General features: G+C 35.6%; 1 protein-coding gene across 1 annotated transcript in view; it reads right to left on the bottom strand.

Moving 5' to 3' along the window:
* Positions 1–24,602, bottom strand: part of LOC114245291 (solute carrier family 15 member 1-like) — a 46,179-nt gene extending 21,577 nt beyond the window's left edge. Inside the window, exons 1-7 of the mRNA XM_089732436.1 lie at positions 22,849–24,602; positions 15,983–16,124; positions 15,529–15,615; positions 14,390–14,474; positions 7,905–8,094; positions 6,311–6,393; positions 1,833–2,009 (exon numbers count right to left, since the gene is read on the bottom strand). Of these exons, the coding sequence (XP_089588562.1) occupies positions 1,833–2,009; positions 6,311–6,393; positions 7,905–8,094; positions 14,390–14,474; positions 15,529–15,615; positions 15,983–16,124; positions 22,849–22,930 (846 nt within the window). The 5' untranslated portion in view covers positions 22,931–24,602. The remainder of the gene's footprint in view (positions 1–1,832; positions 2,010–6,310; positions 6,394–7,904; positions 8,095–14,389; positions 14,475–15,528; positions 15,616–15,982; positions 16,125–22,848) is intronic.
* Between the last annotated feature and the right edge of the window lie 31 nt (positions 24,603–24,633).

The following is a 24,633-nucleotide window of genomic DNA, read 5'->3' as shown; positions in this document are numbered from 1 at the left end:
CCAACAATCCTGTACAATTACTCATCAATCACTCGGCCTGGCTACGTAATATTTTGTGTGCTCAAATATAATTCCCAGCTTTGTGTATTCTACCAATGGCAATAATATCGGAATTAATTGCGAAAGAGCGATATCAAAATAAAACGTAGGACCGGATATTAACGCTCCATTTTCCGCGTCTTTACTTAATAAAGCCTCCATTATTCAATTTAAATTTCTAAATAACGTCGAAGTTAAAAGCCATATCGTTTTTAGAAAGATAAATCGGTGCCCGAAAATTATGTATACAAATTTTAGAACACCATTGCCGGTAATATATTGTGCCTAGTTCCTATTTCTTGTTCTCGAGTAGGTCTAACTTATGCTCTTTTTCCACTAAGCACTTCTCTGTACCTTATCAAAGTCTTTTGAGGCCTCTTTGAGGTCATAGACGGTTAAAAAAAACTTTTGTCTAGTGAATTATTAAAACTGTTCACACTATTTTCGTCTAATTCATTCTTTTAGGGTTTTATTATTAAACACGTTAGAGAGTCAGTGTAGCTATCTGCAAAATACATGTAGTTTAAAAACCAATGAATAAACGCTTAAATAGCATACCGAACAAACAATTAAGTTTATTTTTCTATCCTTTCGGTACTTACTGGTCAGGTTATTAATGCGAAGATATGAAATAACTGTGTTGTTGTTTTTATGGTAAGGTGTGTATGATAATGATGTGTGCGCAAATTTTCAAATTAATCGAACGCCTTGAAGTCCGTGAAGGCGACCCAAATACAAAACAAATTTTACAATAATATATATTTTGTCTGTAACATTCTTTTTTAATTAGGATACCAACTATATATGTCCGCTGTAAGAGTTATATTATATTTTTTTTGATACTTGGTAAAAAAATAAAATAGTCCCCTCATATTAACAAACTACAAAGTAACTTGAACATGCATCACAAATTTTATTGTTTGAAAAACAAACAAATAGTTTACGAAATTTTATAATTGACCGCAACACACATTAGCGCTTGTGTAGAAAATACTCATTTTTTTTTAGTCTTCTACACTTATACGTAGTTTTGCGAAGTTATTTTTTCGACCTATTTAAATATAATGTGAATATAATTTGCATATTTGTCTTTGCCTCTCTCGAAGAATCCGATCCACACATACAAACATACATGAATAGATACCAAGTTAATAGAGCCTCCCTAGCAACAGAAACCTTCTTAACAACAGGTCCGAGAATTTGGCGTTCGCCTATTTTCACATATTTTCCAATGCGAAATTCCCATTGTTGATGTTTAGTGATATTTCGGAGAATTAAGTAATTTCAATGTCAAACGAGTCCTTTGAAGGGATCTTTAATTAAAACTGCTAAACTTTGTGACCTTAAAATATGTATTAAAACTTTACTAACGAAATTTGATTCCCTTAAGAAAGTCTTTGCTGAAAATATGTACTTAAATAGAGGTAGATGGCTACAAGTACTTCCTTGTTTAATTACAAATGAAGTTATATAGTTATATACAAGACTTAGAACGTATTATGAGCTCAAAAAGAAAGGCTCTAACTATTTCTGCCGTAAAGCAGCCATGTTTTCCGGTTTTGAAAGGTGACATACACACTTCGACCTTATTATTGAGGCGTTGAGGTCTTATTTGAGTGAGTGATAGCATTCTCATTGTGTATAAGGGCTACGAACACTACTTAGCACTACGTAGACCGTGAGCTTATTCACACATTCACTCCAACAAAAAGTTTGTAGACGCATTACCGTTTGTCCCCTTTTAATTATGTTTTCTAAAGCTGTTTAAAGCTTGTCGCTATTACTATATTTACCTGTTGATCAAAAAGGGACCAAAATATTGGTACGGGAAGATACAGGTATAGTATAGCGAATACGACTTTCATATCCGCCACAAGCTTCGGTCCGTACTTTTCTATGGAGTAATCCAACCAATGATCGACAGGAGGAAGTTCCTTACTGTCGCTTCGAATGCGCTTCGTAAATGCATACTAAAACATATAAACATATGTATAGAAGTAAATATTTAGGTTACTTAATTTAGCTAACTACAATATCTGGTATTTACCAGTTAAGTTTTTTTTTATTGCCATTTTAGGCAGACGAGCATACGGCCCACCTGATGGTAAGTGGTCACCGTCGCTCATGGACGTCAGCAATGCCAGGGGCAGAGCCAAGCCGCTGCCTACCGTTAAGTACTCTCCTAACTAAGTTTCATAGAAACTTATGAAATATCTGTCAGATGTACCGGAACCCTTGCAAAAACAAAAACAGATGGAAGTGCTGTGTAACTTCTGAGTATTTTTATTTTATTTTACTAATTCTATTTAGACTGCACGCAATGATATACACAATTAAAATCATAAGTCGCGAGAGGACAATGACCTCTCACCGCGCGATCCACCTGCACTCTCTGCTTTTACACTGCGGGCTCACGAAACAATAGGTCTTTGACATATGAAGTTACCGTTTAACAATACTGGCCATTTGAAACGTAATTTACCTGTCGCAGGCAATGAGTTCTAAATTCGAATGAATTTTATTTTCAAATTTCTGACGAAGCGTGTTGCGGGTGTATGTTTAAAAAAGTGTTATTTCATTATTGCGAAAAATAAAGACAAAATGTTTATTTTCAAATTTAGTCATTAGTTTATCAATTAGTGTTTTGTTTTAAATACGTTTGTATCTTTTTCATCAATGTGGACACGGAATCGACGTGGAAAGTTTGATTTAAAAAATTAATCCCGTGATCTGCCCAAAAACTAAAGTCAACTTTAAGATATGCCTTACGCTAGCTTTCAAAGTAAAGTTTTCTAAATAAAAAAAAACATCAATCTATCAAAAAGAATTATCAAAATCAGTTCGCCTAGAAAATAAGCACTAAAGTAACTAGCACACATAAAAACAGTCGACTTGAGAACCTCTTCCTTTTTTAAAGTCATTTTCCACCCTCGGCTACACGTAATGACTTATTCATTACGTGTAGCCTATTACGGCACTATTTATACTATATGAAATAAACGGTAAGGTAAGGTAAAACTGTATATTAATGATTTTAGACAAAAACCGACAAATGATTTGTTCATTTTTGAATCGGGTGCAACAGCAACTTAACAAAAGTACAACAATTTAATACAATTTTAAATTTTAGGAATTTCATTTTAATTAAACAATTTTAGTCCGTCGTATTCGTTACAAAAGTTGGTGCTCATCCTCAGGGTCTCAACCAAGGCAAAGTCGCATGGCCTGACTCAAGCATATCGGGCCTTCTCCCTCCTTTAAGCTATGTGGCTTTTGTAGGCAGCGGCTTGGCTCTGCCCCTGACGTTGCTGAAGTCTATGGGCGATGGTAACCACGCACCATCAGGTGGGCCGTATGCTCGTCTGCCTGCAAGGGCAATAAAAAAAAAGTGGACTTTGCTTATGCACAACTCGGAATTCTTAAAACCATAAACGAGCGGAACTTTATTCGGATTATTTCTAAGTTTATTAACAAATTTTGGCTTCAAAATTCCGCACTCGAGAATAAACGTTTCATTCTTGTTAAAGGTAACATAATCGACGTGACGACGTCAAGGCGTTTCTTTGATCTTGTTTAAATATTAAATTACGGATCCTGTTTCATACATACCACATTAGTTTTCCGATTTATTTAACGAAATCGCTGTATACCTACTCGGAAAGGTGACAAAATTCTTCGAAGATCAAGCAGGTGGTATAAAATTATAGTTACATCTGAAATGGTTACTGGGAACATATTTATAAACAAAGATCAGTGGTGTAACATTAGAAAGGTGATTGTCAAGAAATGTTATTGCTTCGTAGGTATATCGTATGCAGCTTAAAGGCACCTGTGGGACTCTTTGGTTTTGTTTTGAAAACAAAAATTAATTATCAATCAAAACACAGCTCGCCAGTGCTGTGTCAGAACATTGATTTGCCAAACCAAACGTAAACACTTTGTACTTTTTAGTTAATTCGAACAGAGTGTTAAGAGACCATTCCCGAAATAAATTAATGTAAGCCGAAACCAATATTCAGTCACTAAACTAAGCACAATTAACGTGACGGATTGTCTGTAACGCTGTAATATAATGTGAATATATTATGTAGCTGAACCAAAGATTCCATTCGTCGCGTCGGTGTTTTTATTTATATAAAAGTGCGTGCTTTATAAAGGGATATGTTCAAAGCGGCTTACTTTACTTTTGTTGTGTTGATAAAAATGAACGAATATTTTCCCGACAGAAATAGACTGGACAATGATATCTACCAAGTCTTATGAGCTTAATACGCCCTCAGTGATCTTCTTAATACCGAATCTATAAATAAATAGGTAAAGAACAAAAGCTCGGTACCCTTTTCTATTCTCTTTGTCATTCGATTTTTATCAGCTGTCGGCGAACATTTGTTTTAACAATTAAAAAACGTCTGAAAACTTCAGTGATTACGGTCATATTTAAATTTTGATCTTGACTAATGTTGTATGTATGAGTAATGTAATAAGACTAATGTTGTCTTTTGACTTTCCATGTTTTCTCTGCGGTATTAAGAAACCATTATAAAACTCCTAAAGGGCATCAATCATGGATCATAACACGGAGATAGTATCATTTTCTCCATTAGTTTGGCAAAAAAAAAACGTGTGAAAAGACCGTGTACCACACACCGATGATTGATACGTCTGGGTAGCCCATCGAGTATGATGAATGACTCCAAATACGTCTTTACAATTACTTAATATACTTATCCATATCACTAACATGTTGGTTTCATTAGATATTACATTATGACTATTTAATTTAAGAGTCTAGTATAATTTCGTCTATAATCAAAGTGGAGATGAATGTGAAAACTCACAACGATAAAGTTTCGTCTCGAATCGTATACAAAGTCAAAAAATAGTATTAATAATAGTATATAGTCAATTAATTAAGAAACGTTAAAAATTTGGCAACTTTGTTTCTTATTCTGTTACTATAACATTATCATGCACTCTAAAGAATAAATATGATGCATATGAAAATTAAGCCAACGTATTTACCTACATATAGGTAATATACCAATAAAACAGGTAATACTGTTAGTCTATGTCACGAATATCTCGCGTAGAGGTTTTGCTTCCTACTTATTTAGTAACCTGGAGGGGTTATACTAGATTCGCCGAACAAGTAGGTGAGCTCAAGGGCCTCTAGCCTGGTTACATTGCCAACACTAGCCCTAGCAAGAGCAGTGTTTTGCAGAATCTTCCACCGGATCGGCATCGCGACTCACTGAGAAGATCCGGCCAGAAACTTAGTGGGCTGTATCTGTTAGAGGTTTGCAACGAATAAGATGAATTTCGAGAATTGATAGGAGTTTATTTTCTTAAAAAGAAAAAAACCGTAAAATTTAAGAAGTTATTAAGGATTTTTTTCATTCTTGACTGTTCTTTTTGTGTGAGCCCTAGCCAACAATGTATAATAACGTTATGTTGGGAAGACTGTACTATTTTAGTGTCAAGTGCTTTTAAAAAAATGTTCCAATCTTAAAAATAAAGAGGTATGCGTATTATAATACGACTTTATCTTCTTCTTGCCCTTATCTCCAGAGCCACAGAAATAATTAAAATAGGGAACGGCAAATGGAAGACCTTCCATTGAACCGTGAATTTTGTGTGTAAGTAAGTATGTATGTGGTATGTACATATGTATGTATATATTCAAAATTATCTTGAAAGAGTCGTTGGCATGATTAAAATTTTTCCATTTTTTTTTGTTTTGTGCACATTGCTACAATTATCTACAATTGCCACAATTATTTAATTTTATTATGACTACACTAAAGCCCGTCAAAATAGCTTGTAAAGAATATCAGTTTACAAACAGAGGAGAAAAAAAACCTAAAATGTTTTGACTTTGCCTATTTATTTACAGATAAACAGCAAAAATGAGCTATTTTTATAACGCTCATTACCTACCATTTCAGCTATTTTTATTTTCTTTGCTTTTATAACTTTTTAAATTATTTTAAGTCATGTTAGTTTTTAAATTACCCTTCTACTTTGTGTCTCAGTGTGAGCAATGAACGTTATTTTTCATTACTTATTAACTTTAGCACTTCTGAAATAGAAGTAGTCCAAAAATTGTTTTATTCCATCTCCGCAAACAAAAGCGAAACAACAGAGGAACTTTTTGCGATTGTTACAAAACCACAACCGACTCCCATCTGCTTCGTAACTTTTACACTTAAATTTGGATAATTACACAATTTTTATTTAAACAAAAATTATTGTTTGTATTTTCCGGACTCACCCAAGCGCAAGAAACAAATTTCAACGTAACATTGTCTCTGGGCTCTTTCATTCTGTACCAAGGCTTGCCGGTCACGAATATTACTGGTAAAAAAAAACAATAGCTATGTTGAACTCTTAAATATTACAATGTTTCAACTTGAACTCGATGAGTTACTACAACTGAAACGCATAATCGCGTTTTTCAATTTTGAAGGTTCGATTTTTTTGCATTTATTTCGATCAATGATGTAGCAGCGGCTCTCGAGATCCGAAGACGAAGACTCAACGGCGGTCCTATCCATTAAAATAGAACGAATGCCTTCGCAATAAAAGTCCAATTACGCTTTAGACGATTTAAAATGCCTTTAAAAAGTGAAAAACATTAGCTCTGGAAATAAATAAAAAATCCATATGATGCAATTACGTACTATCGTTGATCGGGTTAATATTACGAATATATTATAATATATCGTCTTTTCGCATTAAAAGTGTACAATTTCCAAAAATATTCAAAATTCAGCTAATATGCGGAATCATTTAGTATCTATCACCAGTATTTTTCTCATAAATACTGTCAAAAGGGCGTACTTAGTTTTAGTTTTTTTTTTTTAGTTTACCTATGTTTTGATTACTATTAACAAAATTAATACATAATTTTATCTTACTTTAAAAGACAGATAATGCAACTGGTAAAAAATAAAAAATAAATGTTGAAAAGATGATTAATATTAAAAATATCACATGTTAAACCTTTGAAACACTCATCTGTAAAATTAGTAAGTTTTGATATTACACAGTTTTAATGCGAGAAGACTATATGATATGTACTTAAATCCGATTCCGTGGTCACAAAACTCAATTTTTTTATGTGACGGATCCCTATTTGTTATGCTCTATGAAATAATTATCAACATATGTATGCTATTGTCTATACCCTTCTCTCCCCTTTTTCATTTCAGAATTCACATTGCCACCCCTCATGTCAGGTTATCCTAAGCTTACGAATCGTAATGCGTTAGTATTATTGGTATTTAATAAATTCGTGCCCAAAATCACACGCAAGTGGCTTATTAGACAGCCAAACCAAAACGGTCAAACCTTCATCGTGGATGACATACGTGAACTTTTTTAAAGTAAGTTTTACTGATTAGTTAAGATTAAAAGTTAAGCGAGCGACGTCCGTCATTGACACCAATTCTCTTTTAATCACAGCCACAAAGAGCAACGCATCAATTTTATATTTCTCTTAAATTAAGTCTTTAATTTAATTTTTATTTTATTGATTTGATGGGTCAGTGGTCACTGGAGACATAGACCTCTACAACGTAAATGCGCCACCCACCTTGAGATATAAGTTCGAAGGTCTTAATATAGTTACAACGGCTACCCCACCCTTCAAACCGAAACGCATTGCTGCTTCACGGCAGAAATAGGCGGGATGATGGTATATACCAGTGCAGACTCACAAGAGGTCCTACCACCAGTAATAAAGACATATAAGGGTAAAATAAATTTCTCAAAACAATAAATATGGTCCGTCCACGCTCAATTACCACAACGCGGCAGTAATATTTATGAATATTTAATATATATAGAACATTATAAGAACTCACTTATAGAAACGAGAACCAAGAATGCTGGAAAACCAAAGCCAAGGGCGTAGCACGTGTCATCACCGAAGCACATGACGCTTTTACGTAAAGCCGGTGTCACAATCATTCCCATAAAGCCGCCAAGGTTTACAGTACAGTAGAAAGTGGAGAAGAACCTTTGTAAGCGTTGATTCTCTTCGGGAAGTCGGAACTGATGATCAAATTAAATGTATTAGGGGGTTAACATTTCTTTTTGTGTATTACATGCGTGTTTGATGTATAAACCCAAGTTTTCGCTCGCTTCGTCCAGCTTCGCTCGTGAATTAATTCTATTAATTACTAAATTTATGACAAAAACACCTCTCGTAGATTTGTCATGTTTTTAATACACATTTTTTATCTGTAGCCTGTAAATATAGTACATAAATCTTGAGACTTAAACCCTAAGGCATAAGGTCGAAGCTTGAATCGTAAGATAGCGAGTTCATCAGATAGGACCTCCTTTAAGCCGAAACGTAATTGCTTGCCAACTGCTAAGGTGGCTTGAGAATTAAGGTGTTTTTGTTCAAAGTTGGTAAATAGTATTAACATAACACTAAATATAAACAGATGTGTACCTTTTTGTTAGTTTATATAAATACGCGAGCAGTTAGTGGCCTAAACTATATAGTTTAGGAACCTAGGACAACGCAATTAACGCTGTTAAGAAATGGACGATATTAACGTTGCTAGAGGGAGTTGGCATTTATATTTATTTGAAAGGCCGATGACAGGACTTTCCACTTGTAAGTCAATGAAACCGAAAAAAATACTATGTAACATACTTCAGATTAAACCTACAAAATATTATAATTTAATCTTGTAACTGAGAAAAATGCTGCGTCTCACGAAAAACTCTTAAGAACGCCTCTAAAGACGCCCTTACTCAAATACCTATTCAATGCACACGTTTCCAACGCATTTGCAACGAATAGTTCGCCGATATATACAGGGTTACAGGTTAAGTGGACCTATTCCCGTTAAGAGCGTGTAGCTTACATCGTTTCTGACTGATTTGACTATGAAACACCCTACCCTAAATCTAACCGATCTGGAGATATTTCAATTTAATTGTTTTTTATAAAAATTACCCGATTTTCGGCTATCAGCTTAGATATTTTGAAATGCGTAAGTCTTATTATTATTATTACATGATTTTTACTTGTAAAATAAGATGCTGTATGACCCCAATAAACAATATTGTACATAAAATGAATAAACAAGTCGTTTTAGACGATTAAAACTTATAAAAACGAATAAAAAATTAGAAAGATTATTTTTCTTTCAAGGATATCTTAAAAAAATATTATGGCGCCAGTTTGGCAGATGCGCTTAACAATATCTTCGTTTCATCAGCTATCCAACGAAGTATAACAATCTAGGGTTTAAATAAAACATCATAGAAAATATTTAGTTGCGAGCCTCCAGGTAGCAGTTCTAACAGTCCCTCGCCAATTGTTCTTCAATGTTAATGCAGTGGGTGCGAGCGAGACAGCCTGAATGTGTGGATGGGCATTATTTCCAATCATTTGATTGGGCCTTACTTTCTCCCCGACAATTTAAATGACGTATACTATGAACATTTCCTCCGAGGAGACCTAAATGACCTATTAGATGACTTGCCACTCAATCTGATTCAACGTGGTTTCAGCATGATGGCTGCCTTGCGCATTTCAGGAGAGGTGCCAGAGAATAGCTAGACACAAATTATCCAAACAAATGAATTGAACGAGGTGGGCCTATACCCTGGCCAGCCATAAGTCCGGACCTAACCCCCATGGATTTTTATGTGTAGGGGGGCACATGAAGAGTCTCGTGTACAGCCCAACCCAACCCAATTTCATCAATTGAAGTATTGAGAGACAGGATTATTAATGCGGCGAATGAAATGAGAAGGAAATTAATTACTGGTGTAATAAAACTGGACTTCGTAAAATAATGCGAACATGAGTGCAAAACAGTCACGGACATGTTGGGCATGAAATTTAGACCTTAGGATGTTTTGTTAGAACTTGAAAGTTTAATAAACGTAGTATCTTGTACATACTTGTTTTATTTGGCCTCCCCTGTAGCCTATAAAACTAAGTGTTTTCGACAAATTTTTGATAAAACCTTAGATTGCTATACCTTGTAGGATAGCTGATGAAACGAAGATATTGTTAAGCATATCTGCCAAAAAGGAGCCATAATATTTTTTTAAGATATCCTTGAAAGAAAAATAATCTTTCTAATTTTTTATTCGTTTTTATAAGTTTTAATCGTCTAAAACGACTTGTTTATTCATTTTACGTACAATATTGTTTATTGGGGTCATACAGCATCTTATTTTACAAGTAAAAATCATGTAATAATAATAATAAAACTTACGCATTTCAAAATATTTAAGCTGATAGCCGAAAATCGGGTATTTTTTATAAAAAACAATTAAATTGAAATATCTCCAGTTCGGCTAGATTTAGGGTAGGGTGTTTCATAGTCAAATCAGTCAGAAACGATGTAAGCTACACGCTCTTAACGGGAATAGGTCGACTTAACCTGTAACCCTGTATATATGTCGTGGATAACGACTTTTAGTTGTCGTGTATTACGACTTTTAGTAATATTAAGACGGTGGTTTTGATTATTATTTTAAATGATGAAATGTTGTTTTGATAAATATCACAAAATGAAGGGTAGACTCCGTAACGCCACAGTATAAAATGGCGGTACGTGGACAGAGTCGTGGCACTCCGTGTCAGACAGTCATTCCGTCCATCTCAGTCAGTGAGTCTCTGGCAGTCAGTCAGCCAGTCAGTCGGTCTGTCGGTATGTGCAACGAAACTGTCGGTTTATCCTGTCATTGTGAAAGTTGTGTGTGTTGAGTTTCAATAATTATTATTCAAAAGGTTTTATTGATTTTTTATAAACTGAGTTCAACCAATTACGAGTGATGACGGAAACTACCGCTCAGCCATCCCTGACGTGAGCCAACATTAGAAGTGGGATTGAGCATTCAGCGAAATAGAACACTTAAATATATTGTCCTTATTCAAAGCCCGGACTTGCGTTATTGATGACCAAGCTCGCGATGAGCTCATGGAATTGTTCTTGACAAGAAGTGCTAGAAGCCGTACATTTTTTTTTTAAATTGTTCTACCATAAGAATAACAGAGGCGAGCCCCTTCGAATTCTTAATAGTTCGGGTGCCATATCCCTAAAGGTTTTTACTTAAAATGATACTGAAAGTAAGAGATTAACTTTGACGAGACCAGAACATTGGAAAGTTAGTAAAATTCGATGTTGAATTTTGTTGAAATGAAGATAGATGGCTTTAGCTGGTAATAGAACCTATGATTACATAAGGTTGCCTCTAAGTAGTGCTACTGACGAGACTGATCAGTGAGGTGAGAGTATCTCCATCGATTGGTACAGCGGAGACCTGGGTCTCAATGGAGACTATCGTTGTGTTGGTCTAGTAATGACCTTGACTCTATATTGTGAAGTGATGTGTATTGGTTTTATCGTTTGTTTTAATGATAATGTGGGTGGCAATGTCACTAGCTGCGCCGGCAGCCAGGCCAGGAGCGTTCTATACGATTTTGTTGAAACTAGTGATGTAGAAGATGTAGGATTAAATGACCACGATACAACTGACTGATTAAAGTAAGGATTTTGTTGTCCTATTTTGTGTGATTAGTAAAGAACAGTATTCGGTGTCATTTATGACTGGTAATTGAACACATCGCTCGATTTAGGTGATGTGTTCGTTTTATTGCCGGATGGAGGCATTGCGATGTGTTTTATGGTTGAAGTGGGTACTGGATGGAAGATCCACTTGCATGCCGGATGGAGGCATTAGTGTTTTGTGTTGAAGTTGGGTACCGGATGGAGGTCCCACTTATTTGCCGGATGGAGGCAATAAGTAGTCAAGAGCTACTCGATGGAGGTGGCACTTGAATTGGGTTATCGTCACTCGATATAGGTGGCATGAGTTACTCTCACTAGATGGAAGTAATTGTAACGATAGTTTGTGGTTGATACAGAATACTGATGAAATAATGCTTAGATTGAGTTCTTTTGTAATAACTCGGGTTTCTAATGCTTCTTGAGCATTAATGAAATTTTTCAGTTGTATAGTGTATCACTAATAATTGGGTAATTAAGTTATCTACACACACAGGTTAACATAGTCTGTTAAAGATCTTGTTGAGAGTTAACGTTATGGTTTGTAATGAAAGGAATCCCAATCCTCAATCGTGAATGTATCAGGATTGGCCGAGACTAAACCTGTTTGATATTGCAAAAGGTTGTTTTCCTTGCAGGAGCGTCACACAGGGACGTGTGACGTGTCAGAATAGCCGTGTCGTGGATAACGACTTTTAGTTGTCGTGGATAACGACTTTTAGTAATAATAAGACGGTGGTTTTGATTATTATTTTAAATGATGAAATGTTGTTTTGATAAATATCACAAAATGAAGGGTAGACTCCGTAACGCCACAGTATAAAATGGCGGTACGTGGACAGAGTCGTGGCATTCCGTGTCAGACAGTCATTCCGTCCGTCTCAGTCAGTGAGTCTCTGGCAGTCAGTCAGTCAGCCAGTCAGTCGGTCTGTCGGTATGTGCAACGAAACTGTCGGTTTATCCTGTCATTGTGAAAGTTGTGTGTGTTGAGTTTCAATAATTATTATTCAAAAGGTTTTATTGATTTTTTATAAACTGAGTTCAACCAAATACGAGTGATGACGGAAACTACCGCTCAGCCATCCCTGACGTGAGCCAACATATATATATATATACCTAGTCTTGCCATAAATACTGAGACAAAGGAAAAAAAATCTATTGCAAATAACATTTATTACTTTTACAGTGTGTTAGTTTAATACTTTTTTTTTATATTTTTATTGCCCTTGTAGGCAGACAAGCATACGGCCCACCTGATGGTGAGCGGTTACCGTCGCCCATGGACTTCAGCAATGCCAGGGGCAGAGCCAAGCCGCTGCCTACCGCTTAATACTCTCCACAAGCCAAATATAAAACAATTTAAAGTATAAAAAGCTTATTCGAAGTGGTCTCCATTGGCTGCAATACAGTCCATTAAACGTTGAGGCCAGTTATAAATAGAAGCACGCACTCTTTCCATGGGAAAATTTTTTCACTGCCAATCGTACTGATTGTTTTAGAGACTCCAAATTATCATGGCGTTTGGAGCAAGCCGTACTCTCTAAAACTGACCATAAATCATAATCCAGCGGATTAAGATCGGGACTAGACGACGGCCAGTCTTCAGCTCTGATGAAGTCCGAAACGTTCGTTTCCAACCAAGACTGCCTAGACCGAGCTTTATGACCTGGCGCCAAGTCTTGCTGGGAGGACCAATCTTGATTATTGAACATGGTGTTGTTAAGGGTCTTCACTACCTTCTCAAGAATGATATCTTGATACACTTGTGCCGATGTTTGGATACCTTTTTCACAAAAGTATGGCCCAGTCACTCCTTCATAGCTAATACCCCAAACCATCACTGAAGTCGGATAGTGCCCACGTTGCACTCTGTCGACTAATTGGGAAGCTTCCTTAGAGCTTTGAGCCTAAATACGGTCATTTTGTTTGTTAAAATGTTACTCAATTGTAAACATTTTCTCATCCGTAAACAAAATTTTTCTATGACATCCCTTTGCATACGCCTTCAGTAGTTGTTTCGATTTTACCACCCTATTCTCTTTTAAATTATCAGTTAAGAAATGACCAGTACGTCTCTTATAGGCTGCAAGTCCTAAGTCATCTTTTACAATACGCGACATGGTGCTATCTTCAGCTCCCGAGATAAAATCTTTTGCTTTCGGACAGGATTTCTTCGAATTCTTTCCCTTACTGCTTTGACCACATTTTTCGTACGGATACTACGTGGACGGCCAATCTTTTTCTGTCACAAACAGAGGAGGTCTCATTGCACCTATTAATAGCCCAGTACATAAACATTTTACTAATACTAAGCGTATGGAGAGTTTTAAAAATTGCATTTGGCTCCATACCTACTTTGTGTAATGCAATCACAGCGATTCGGTTCTCTTTATCACCCCACTCCATTTTAATTTCGCAAAATATTGTACAATGTATTGGCTCCAAAATGAGAAAACTCAATGAGCAATCATATAAAAATGACAGATTCCAAATTCAAATGTAATATTTTATTTATTTTTAATTGTAACAGTATGTATTTATGGCCAGACTAAGTATATATAAATTGCGATCTATAACTAGCTATTTACGGCATAATTTCAATTTAGAAATACGTTAGCTAGTGACAATAAGCGGGAGCACCTTCCACGTGTAACTCAAACTTAGATTACACATCCCAGTAAAGTGCGTCTCACTCACTTTGTGGCATGATAGTCTTGCTAGCCATTTACGTCAATAAAATAACCATCACATATGTCCAGCGGCCCACTAATATAAACAGACAAATAAATTTTGGTCACCTATACCTGATCACCACCAAAAGCAGCAACACATGGTTTAATACCTCCAGTTCCTGTTGCAATTAAAGCTAAACCAATCATTGATGTTGCACTGAAATGTACAAAGTTCATATAAAAAAACCGCTTTTGTGTGTACGTACTGATTTTAAATGTACGCAATTATGGATTGCATAGACGGATTTTTCTCTACCTATTCGCCGGTAGCCTAATGAGCTATTCCAACTACACTCTGTGTAGTAGATGAGATCACGGGGCTCAACCTGACAAAGCTTACTAGCACTGGCCCTAGCAAGAGCAGTGCTACGCAGAATCTACCACCGGATCGGAATCGCGATCCACTGAGTACATCTAGGGAGAAACTTAGTGAATTGAGTCTGAAACTTAGTGGGTTTATGAGCTAGTCCGCTTATTGAACTATTGACCGGTGACCGGTGCTTGATGAGCCTAAAACCATCGAGAGTGGATCTAACCTAAAAGACATGCTAGGGCTATGGCAGCTTTGCGTTCCCCCTTGCCTGGGTCAGATACATAATTACTGTGGCCTCCTGTGTGATACATTAGAACAAAGGTTAATTCGTTTTTTTTCCTACTTATGCTGATAGCCTTGAGAGGCTATATCAGCTTCGCCCTAAGGTGTAGGTGAACTCACGGGGCTCAAACCGGAGTCGTGCTAACACTGGCCCTAGCAAGAGCAGTGCTCCGCAGAATCTACCACCGGATCGGAAACGCGACCCACTGAAAAGATCCGGCGAGAAACTCAGTGGGCTGTGTCTGTGGGTTAATTCGCTCGTCGAGCCCTTCGTCGCAAGCGACGGGTTCGACGAGGACGGTGACCGGTGCTTGTGGTACCTAAAAGCACCGTTAATGGATCAGGAGGATCCGTAATGACGTGTTTATCATAGATTATACACTTAATATCTTGGTGTTTATATAATAACCATGTATCCCTGTTCAGAGACTATAACGCGTAGAGTTGCGACATCTAGCTTCAATAAAATAAACCTCTCTCCAAAGTTGAACGACTAACGCCATCTAGCCTACGCATAACTAAATGATTAAAGAAATTTAGAGTTTGCTTTTAGTATTCCATAGTATTAGGTAGATGTCACTTTTAATTTTTGACTCGCTTTCGTATTTATACTTACATAGGTGGCAACATCAGCGGTGGTATTGCAGAACAACAAGTAAGTAATGTTCCAACTAAATATATTATTGAAAAATATAATATGACCCTGAAAATTTTGCAATAGTAAATTTTAGAATATTCTTTAAGTTATTCTCAGCCTGTGAAGAGCAGGACCTGTGTGTTATTAGTGCAAAGCAAAATAATTTAAATAATTTATTTATGCCTTTTATTCAGTTATTGAGTACTTATTTTGTCTATCTTTGTACTAGAGTTCAGCTGTGGTATTTATTGACTTTACTTGCAAACTCTACCATGTTCAGCCACAGAGCCCTCATGTTTCGCGTGCCCACTTAGGCGCAGGAACTTCAGAGAAGTTTGGCAAGGAACAAAATCTACCATATTACTGTCTTCAGTTAGTAATTTAACTGTGTAACGAATAAGTACTTTAAAAAATGCAGGTAACTCATACTAACTTGTATCGCCCAATGAAGTTATCAGCCAACACGGCCCCTAGTATGGGCATTGCATAACACATCATTATAAATACGTGATAAACAACGGTCGCAGCATTTTCATGGAGGCATAACACATTTCTCAGGTATAAGGATAATATGGCTGAAATATGAATGAATTAATGAGTGGTTTCAATTCGACTTAAATATTTTTTGAACAATTTTCCTCGCATTGGATGTGACCATCATTCAATGCTCTAAGTCTAATTGCGTCACAATAAGACTTGAATAAAAGCTCAATTGGCCCGATGCTGAACGGTTTCCTCACTCTTAATAATCGTCATGGGTCGACGTTACCGTCCACTTTGACACATGAATTCGATAATTCAATTGGGTTGGTATAGCGCAGTTTAACCCACAGACACAGCTCATTCAGTTTCTTGCCGGATCTTCTCAGTGGGCGGCGTATCCGATCCGGTGGTAGATTCTGCGAAGCACTAATCTTGCTAGGGCCAGTGTTAGCAACACCTCCGGTTTGAGGCCAGAGAACTCACATACACGCTAGGGTAACGCTGATCTAGCCTCTCAAGGCTATCAGCATAGGTAGGGAAAAAAAATTTGTATATTATATATATCGTATAGCGCAGCAGCTAGGCTGTGGCCCTAGCATTAGTGGGCGTCTATGAGAAGCGGCGCCGACTCACTGTCAGGTGCACGTTATGATTGTTAACAAGAGAAAATACTATAAGCTACAGGAGCCAGCATAGGGACCCTGGTAACCGAACGAACTCGTCATGGAGTCCGTCAAGGATTCTGGTGAAGGGATTTTTTTATCTTCTACTGTTTTACATGAGTGAAAAACAATGCACGGTTACCACTTTGCCCGACGCATTCACGAGTCTCAATTTGAGGGGCGGCTTATTCGACACACCATTATAATTGAGACTTTTACCTCATATCTAAAGGTTTTGCCACATAATCTCGATAGCTTAAAAGTAATAGCATAGTAAAATATTGCCCTGTAGTTTGTCAAAACATTCAGTTCTCAGAACGCGATCAACAGTGTGCTTAGTGCGAGTTTTGTAACGTTCTCACTAGCGAGCCAGTTTGGTCAAATTTGTATGCAATTGGAACAGCGCCCCTAGCGGCAAACGTACTCGGTGTTATTTTGTGAGTGCGAGTTCATATTAACGTTGTGATCTCGTAACCGAGTAATTTTACCGAAATGAGTACTACGAATGACATTTGTGCGAGTGCGTGTTACAAATTAGTGGATTTTAACGTTTCGATCGAGTATTTCTTTAGTAGTTTTATTTTTCCAACTAGAGAGGCAAAAATATCATGCCATAGAGCCTAATCTTTTTTTATGAAAAATGATAATATGGAGTGAAATGGATTTGATTAATTTGAAGCATTAATCAATTGGCATGGAATGAAATGAAATGAGATCAGATAATATGGGATAAAATATAATCTCTGCAAAATGCTGATTATATACTGAGATTTTTTTCAGTGGACCTTTTCGAAGACTTCGAGAAGCTACGTCCAGCGGTTTTGTTTAATTTTTTAAAATTTTCGCACTTTCACAGATACTAAACAGTTAATAAACCCACGTTACTTTGTTATTGCACAGATGGGTGGACGAGCTCCCGGCCCACCTAATCTTAAGTGGTTACCGGAGCCCATAGACATCTACAACGCAAATGCCGCCTCCCACCTTGAGATATTAGTTCTAAGGTCTCAGTATAGTTACAACGGTTGTTCCACCCTTCAAACCGAAACGCATTACTGCTTCACGGCAAAAATAGGCAGGGTGGTGATACCTACCCGTGCGGACTCACAAGACGTCCTACCACCAGTAATTACAAAAATTAATTTTGCGGGTTTGATTTTTATTACATGATGCTATTCCTTTACAGTGAAAGTCAATCGTAAACATTTGATAAGTACGTATTTCATTAGAAAAATTGATACCCGCCGGCGGGATTAGAACACCGGTGCATTGCAAGATACGAATACACCGGACGCCTTAACCTTTAGGCCAAGACGGTCTCAAAATTACACTTATACACGAAGAAATATTAAATACGCATTAACTAAGAAACATTAAATAGACAAAATAAAACAATTCACACAATTTAGCTCCTCGCGGTCCCTCCAAAATGTCTTTTCATCTTTTTTTCCTAGTTGTTCAATTGTAAATGAATAAATCAAAATCAAATCGAGTTTACGTTCTATACGGTGAAAAATGAAGAATTGTGAGTGTGAGTTGAGATATGCTACTCGCTTCGCAGGGCGTTTATTCACCGAGAGCAGCAATAATATTATTTCTCGTATATTGGTAGCACGTGATGTTTTGGCATTAGACCGTCTAAATGAAATACAACGTATTTTAACAGCATTTTAATGGGAACCAACTACTTTCAAAATTATTCGGGTAATGTCACGTGTTCAATACTATTTTGTACCTTTAGAATTAAAGTGGCTCAACCCAAAATTCTTAGTTTCTGGTAAACTTCAATATTGTAATACAATAATTGTATTTTTTTAGTTTTTCGGTTTAAACACTTTAAGGCATGCCATTTTATTTGAAAAAGACAGAAAGAGTACTTAGTCCTTTTCTAGACTAAAAGAGACTGTTTAATTTTATAAGCTGATAGAATAATATAGAAAAGAATAATAGGATACCCTCTAATCGTCACATTGGAAAAAGGTATGGCTTTATCATTTTATCATTTAAATTATTTTTTATTGCACTTATAAAACTAATTTAATTTACAATATGTAACTACATATATCTATAACTAATCCGTACTTGTCAAATTCCTCATAAATTTTCAATATTCTTAATAAAATTCCTATCAATAATATACAAGTGCAAATGTTGAGCTGCTTGCCAGAAATTATATAATAGTGCTTTGTTTTTTTGTTGTTTCCTTGTAGGCTGCCTGTAATAATCTAAATCTGTGTGAAAGGCAATAAATGATTTTATTATTATCTACTAACGGTAGTCCAGTGGTCGAAATTTGAGAATAATTTATTTAAATTTTAAGTTTGAACATTATTATAGTTCTATTGTCACCTTTCTATTATCATCATTTCTATAATAATCATTGCTCTATGTCGCCAAGGCTACATTATAGAAAAATAATATTAAAGACAAAAAATATTAATCTATTCTCAATTTGACCACAGATTGATAAATCAATAAACAAAAAAAAGTATAAATGCATGTGTGTGTGTGTGTGTGTGTCAAATACATGGTAATGTGTGTAAGGTTTTTTTATTCATTTAGTTTATTTTTTTATTGTTTATGCACAATTAAAAAAAAAAATTAGCAATCTGCACTACTTCTCTATATTCTCTATAAGTGTGGGAAATTTCATACTTCTCCGTCCGCGCAATTTTCGTAAAAAGGAGTCCAACATTTTTGCTGCACGTATTACCTACTTAAAATGTAGGTTCTTAATAATAATACATAAGTGTTTTGAAATATAAAACTAATCTTAAATTTTTTAGTTATACCACTTCCATTCTAAGGGTGCAATTTCGTAAACAAACTTTGCCGTAATGGCGTAACCTTTAAAATACACGAAAACTGCCCAGCATAAACATATTTTTTTAGTAACTTTAATAGAAGTATTAGAATTAGAAGTTTATTATAGAATTTATTTAATTGTAATTACATATTTAGACATACTTAACATAATTAATCTTGGAATAGGTAATTATTTCAGCTTTTTTTAATTAAAGAAATTATGTTTTACATAGGTTTAATGTTTTACCCGTTGAACGTTTATAAAATGATTGTATTTACGGTAATAGTGTTGATGATCTTCATTAGGTGGCCCAAATATACTAAAATTATTACGAGCATCCATCCTTATTTATAAATGTGTAAAGAAGCAAAATTATTATTACATTGTTCAAATTTCTATATAATTTATAAATATAAATCTGTACGTATGTACCTGTAAATATGTATATTGCGCGCGTGTGTGTGTGTGTGTGTGTGTGTGCGCGTGTGTATGTGCGTGTGTGTATATATTTCTATAATAGATAGATACACAGTGTGCAATTCATTTCGAAATTATTCTTGCCCATCTAATGGTTGTCTGGAAGAGATCACTCTTAGCGATAAGACCAAGAAAAAATGTTTCACAATATTTATTCATTTTGTGTACAATAAAGAATACTCTTTCACTGGTGGTAGGAACTCTTGGGAGTCCACACGGGTAGGTACCACCACCCCGCCTATTTCCGCCGTGAAGCAATAATGCGTTTCGGTTCGAAGGGTGGGGTAGCCGTTGTAACTATACTGAGACCTTAGAACTTATATCTCGAGGTGGGTGGCGCATTTACGTTGTAGATGTCTATGGGCTCCAGTAACCACTTAACATCAGGTGGGCTGTGAGCTCGTCCATCCATCTAAGCAATAAAAAAAAAAGCAACTCTATCTCGCTCTCTCTCTCTCATCAAACAACTCTTTAAAAAAAAAGCAATGATTTAATAAGAATTAAATGAAAAAGCAAAGAATTAATATGTATTTACAACTAGCTAGACGTCTATAAAATTTTCTAACCGAAAAAATATATGTGTATAAACCATTAGAATAGATAAAACCTTAAAAAACAACATTATTATTAAAAACGAAAGAAAAAATCTTGATATTGTATTGGTTTCACGGCAAAATTTTTAGTGACTACTTAACTTGCTTGAAAGTGAAGAAATACTCTCAAAATCCATTAATTTGCAACTCGCACTCGCACATACAATAATCGAGAGCCTCACTTCGGTAAAGCTATTCGATACATGAGACAGCAACATAAACAAACCTTCTCTCTCCCACAAAATGAGATTCATAAGCTTACCACTAGGTGGCACTGATACAAACTCACACAAAATAAACATAAAATTAACATCGACTGAGTAATTAAAAAAAACTCGCACTAAGCACAGGTACATTACCCATTACCCGACTAATTATAACTATCGTTAGAAAGCTTGGCATTTCAATTAAACGCCTTAAAAAAAACCTTGCGTGCTACCAATATAAAAGAAAAAATTATTGCTTCTCAAGATGAATAAACGTCCTGCAAATCGAGTAACTCGCACTCAGAGCTCCGCACGTTTCACCGTGAAGAGCGTCCACTCGATGCGAGTCATTCGATTCGATTTTTGAAACTCGCACTAAGCCTACAGATATTTCTCGCATTAGTACCTACCGAAAATTCAGCTACTCGTCAATAAGGATATAAACATGCACTTGTATAAAAATATATTTGAAATAAAACAACAGAAAAAAAACCATTTTGTGTTTTGTGTTTAACTATGTGGTACCCTAGAAAATGTTTTATTTAAATCGCAATTGAAAATTTGGACAGGCCATTTTAATATTCACAAACTAATTTTTACCAATTTTTAGCCATTTTAATATTCACAAACTATTTTTTTAAACAGTTGTAGTAGTGCTCTTCTCTAAAGCCCTGTTCGGACTAGGCGAGTATTTTAGTCGAGTACCGAGTAATTTAATAGCTAAATGTATCTGAACCCCAAAAATTTAGTCGAGTAGGTTAGTAAATAATTTAGTCAAGTCAATCATTTTGTTCTATTTTTACGGGCGAGTAGCGCCTCCCACCCCGCGTCCTTGCTCACTGGCTCACTGACTAAACAAGTCCTATCGAAGTATTCTTTGGGATCTCTTCCAATGCTAATTCCTTCAGAAGACATTTAGTAGCTCCTAGTTTATCTCTTCTATCGATCCATTTTCGTACCCATACCTTATTTTTCTTAATCACAGAAATTTCCTCATCCACCTCTTCTAAAATAGCCATTACGATTAGCTTAATCAGTTTATTCACTCTATTGCGTTGCAGCCTGTTCATCTTGCAAAACACCACTCACTTGTGTATTAGCCACTAAATTACTCGGTTCTCGACTAAAATACTCGCCTAGTCCGAACAAGGCTTAATAGTCGACGCAACATTTAAGTCCTATTAGCACGATTTAACTGGTAGCAGGATGTCTTGTGGGCCTGCACCAGGCAGAAAAAACTCCCTGTCCATTTCTGCCGTGAATCAGTAATGCATTTCGGTTTAAAGGGCAGCCGTTGTATTGAGAAACTAAGACTTAAAACTCGTATCTCAAGGTGGGCGGCGGCATTTACATTGTTGATTTATGAGCTCCAGTGTCCACTTAACACTAGATGGGCCGTGATCACGTCCACCAATTTTAGAAAACGGGTAGACTGGAGGAGCAGTATCATTCCTTTTTTTAAGTACCTAATAGCTAGTAAACTAAAGGAGTTATTTAAAGTATGCCTCGTTTGTTAGGCGGGCTCACGAGGATCAACCTTGGAGGACACGCTAATATTAGCTCTAACAAGAGTTTTGCTTCGCTGAATCTACCACCGGATCGGAATCGCGACCCACTGAGATCCAACTCGAAACTCGATGTGTTGTGCCTGTGTCGAAATTATTCAAAATTCAATGCGCTACGTGTAGAAACATGAGAAACGTCTAGTCTTAATTTATATATTGGTTCTCCAATAAAAATTGTGAAGATCCTTTACCAAGCTTTAGGTTGATCGTTGCTAGTCACACTGTACTATAATAATTTCGAAAACCTACACTCGTGTATCACCAGAATCGAAGCGTATATTTTCACCGAACTAATTTTGTTTGGAGATGACTGGAAAGTTGTGTTCATGGCATTTTCATAAAATATTATTTCTCCTGCTAGCAGACAAAAACCATGTACAAACTCTCAAGGAAAATTTGTATGAATGTATTTGTGTGAGAAAATGTACAACCCCACCGGCCTTTTATTAAGCAACCAACAGGCCGGAAATTTTACATAACCATTGCAAATGCAAATGCCATACTTACTCCGTAAGCCGCAAAATGAAAATCTCTCACAAAATTCGGTTGCTATTATACAAAATATAGAGGCAGGGTGATTATGAATCATATCAAAATGCACATTTGATCACGTATTATTATAATGAGTATAATAGACATCCAGAGATAAACTTCAATAAACAGTTTGACAATCATCGATAGACAAATGAGGAAAAAAATCCAGAGATGCAATCATAAATTATAGAAAATACACTATAGTAAAAGATAGATATAAAATATCACAGATGAATAGGTTTGAAACCATATTAGGTAATTATAAAAGATATAAAAATTGGGATCTTTTTTCCCGTACGTATACTGTATAAGTACGTTTACGTTACATTTTTTTTAAATTTTATTACAATTTTTTGTTATTTTTACCTCTTTAATTCTTACCCTTTCTTAAAGCTATGCCCTTGTTTTTTAAACATAATTCTAAGAAATTACATTTTACAAAAAAACCCTATCTAGTTTTTATTTCAGAAATGAAACTTGTTGCTCTTTTTTTCACTAAATTATATAATAAATGCTATTACTACAAATAAATTTAGCGCCATTTTGAAAATCACGTTTTTTTTGTTATTTAAACAAAGGGCTATATTCACACTCCCATTAACCTAGTTTTTGTAACAAAAACTTGTTAATTATTCCGACTTTCACATATTTACATACCATTACTAGTTAGGCCATCGTGACAAGGAAATCAATATTTAGGAGAAACATAAAGTAAACACCATAAAACTAACTGGTACATTTGAGAGCCCTTGTCACTTCGCCGGTCAGAAAAAAATGTCCAATTTTATTTATAAATTGAAAATAATAACGATTGACCTTACTTATAAAGATATGAAATTGTATGAATAATGAATAAAGATGACTTAGTGTAAAAAAATATCAAAGTAAGATAAATACTATTTAAAGAATGAATAACATACACGAATATATTTGTCTATTCCTCTACATTAAATGGCCTCCACAATGAACAGAACTTGTGGATAAATATAAACTACACACATTATAATGGAGAACCATGAAATTTCGCAAATCTAAAAAGATACGAGGAAAGCAATTAATCAAATAAATTGAAAATTGTTGCCGTATAGTTTGTTTACATTTACTTTTTTGACCCTTCTCAATTTTCTTACTCTTCTGTATGTGAAGATGGTGATACTCATGTTTGGGCATCTATACTGATGACATGGCGTCTTGTGTGCCCACACGGGTATGTACCACCACCCTGTCCATTTCTGCCGCGAATCAGTAACGCGTTTCGGTTCGTCTTTCGTTTGTTTTTCGGTCCTTAAAAACTCAAAGCGAACCCTCAGTGGTTGGCGACATTCACGTGATTGATTTCTATAGGCTCTAGTAACTTCACACCAGGTGGGCCGTGAGCTCGTTCACTCCTCTTAGCAATAAATAAAAATAAATAGATGAGGTAAACCGTACAATAAATAACTGACACGCTTGGTACTCGGACAGCAAAATTCAGATATTAGTTATTTGTTCAAATCAATTTTCATTTGGAACAGTATTTAACTAAATAGTGTCAAGAAGGTTTGTATGAACTCTCAGGTATTATTTGTCTGTATTTGATCTGTTATGAAGTTAGTTAATTTTTTACTTTAATAACTTTTTCGAAGACGAAGTTTATTACATTTGGCATATCATGTACCCAGTAGATTCCATTACTGCATATTTCTCAAATTTACAATAAGTTTACCTTATAAGACTAAGAACATATTAAGCCTCATTGGTAAATTTCCATTATTTAAA

Source organism: Bombyx mandarina, chromosome 01, assembly GCF_030267445.1.
Source record: "Bombyx mandarina strain Sakado chromosome 01, ASM3026744v2".
Taxonomy (NCBI): Eukaryota; Metazoa; Arthropoda; class Insecta; order Lepidoptera; family Bombycidae; genus Bombyx; species Bombyx mandarina.
The sequence above is the reverse complement of the archived record's forward strand: the minus strand, read 5'-3'. Positions and strand labels throughout refer to the sequence as shown.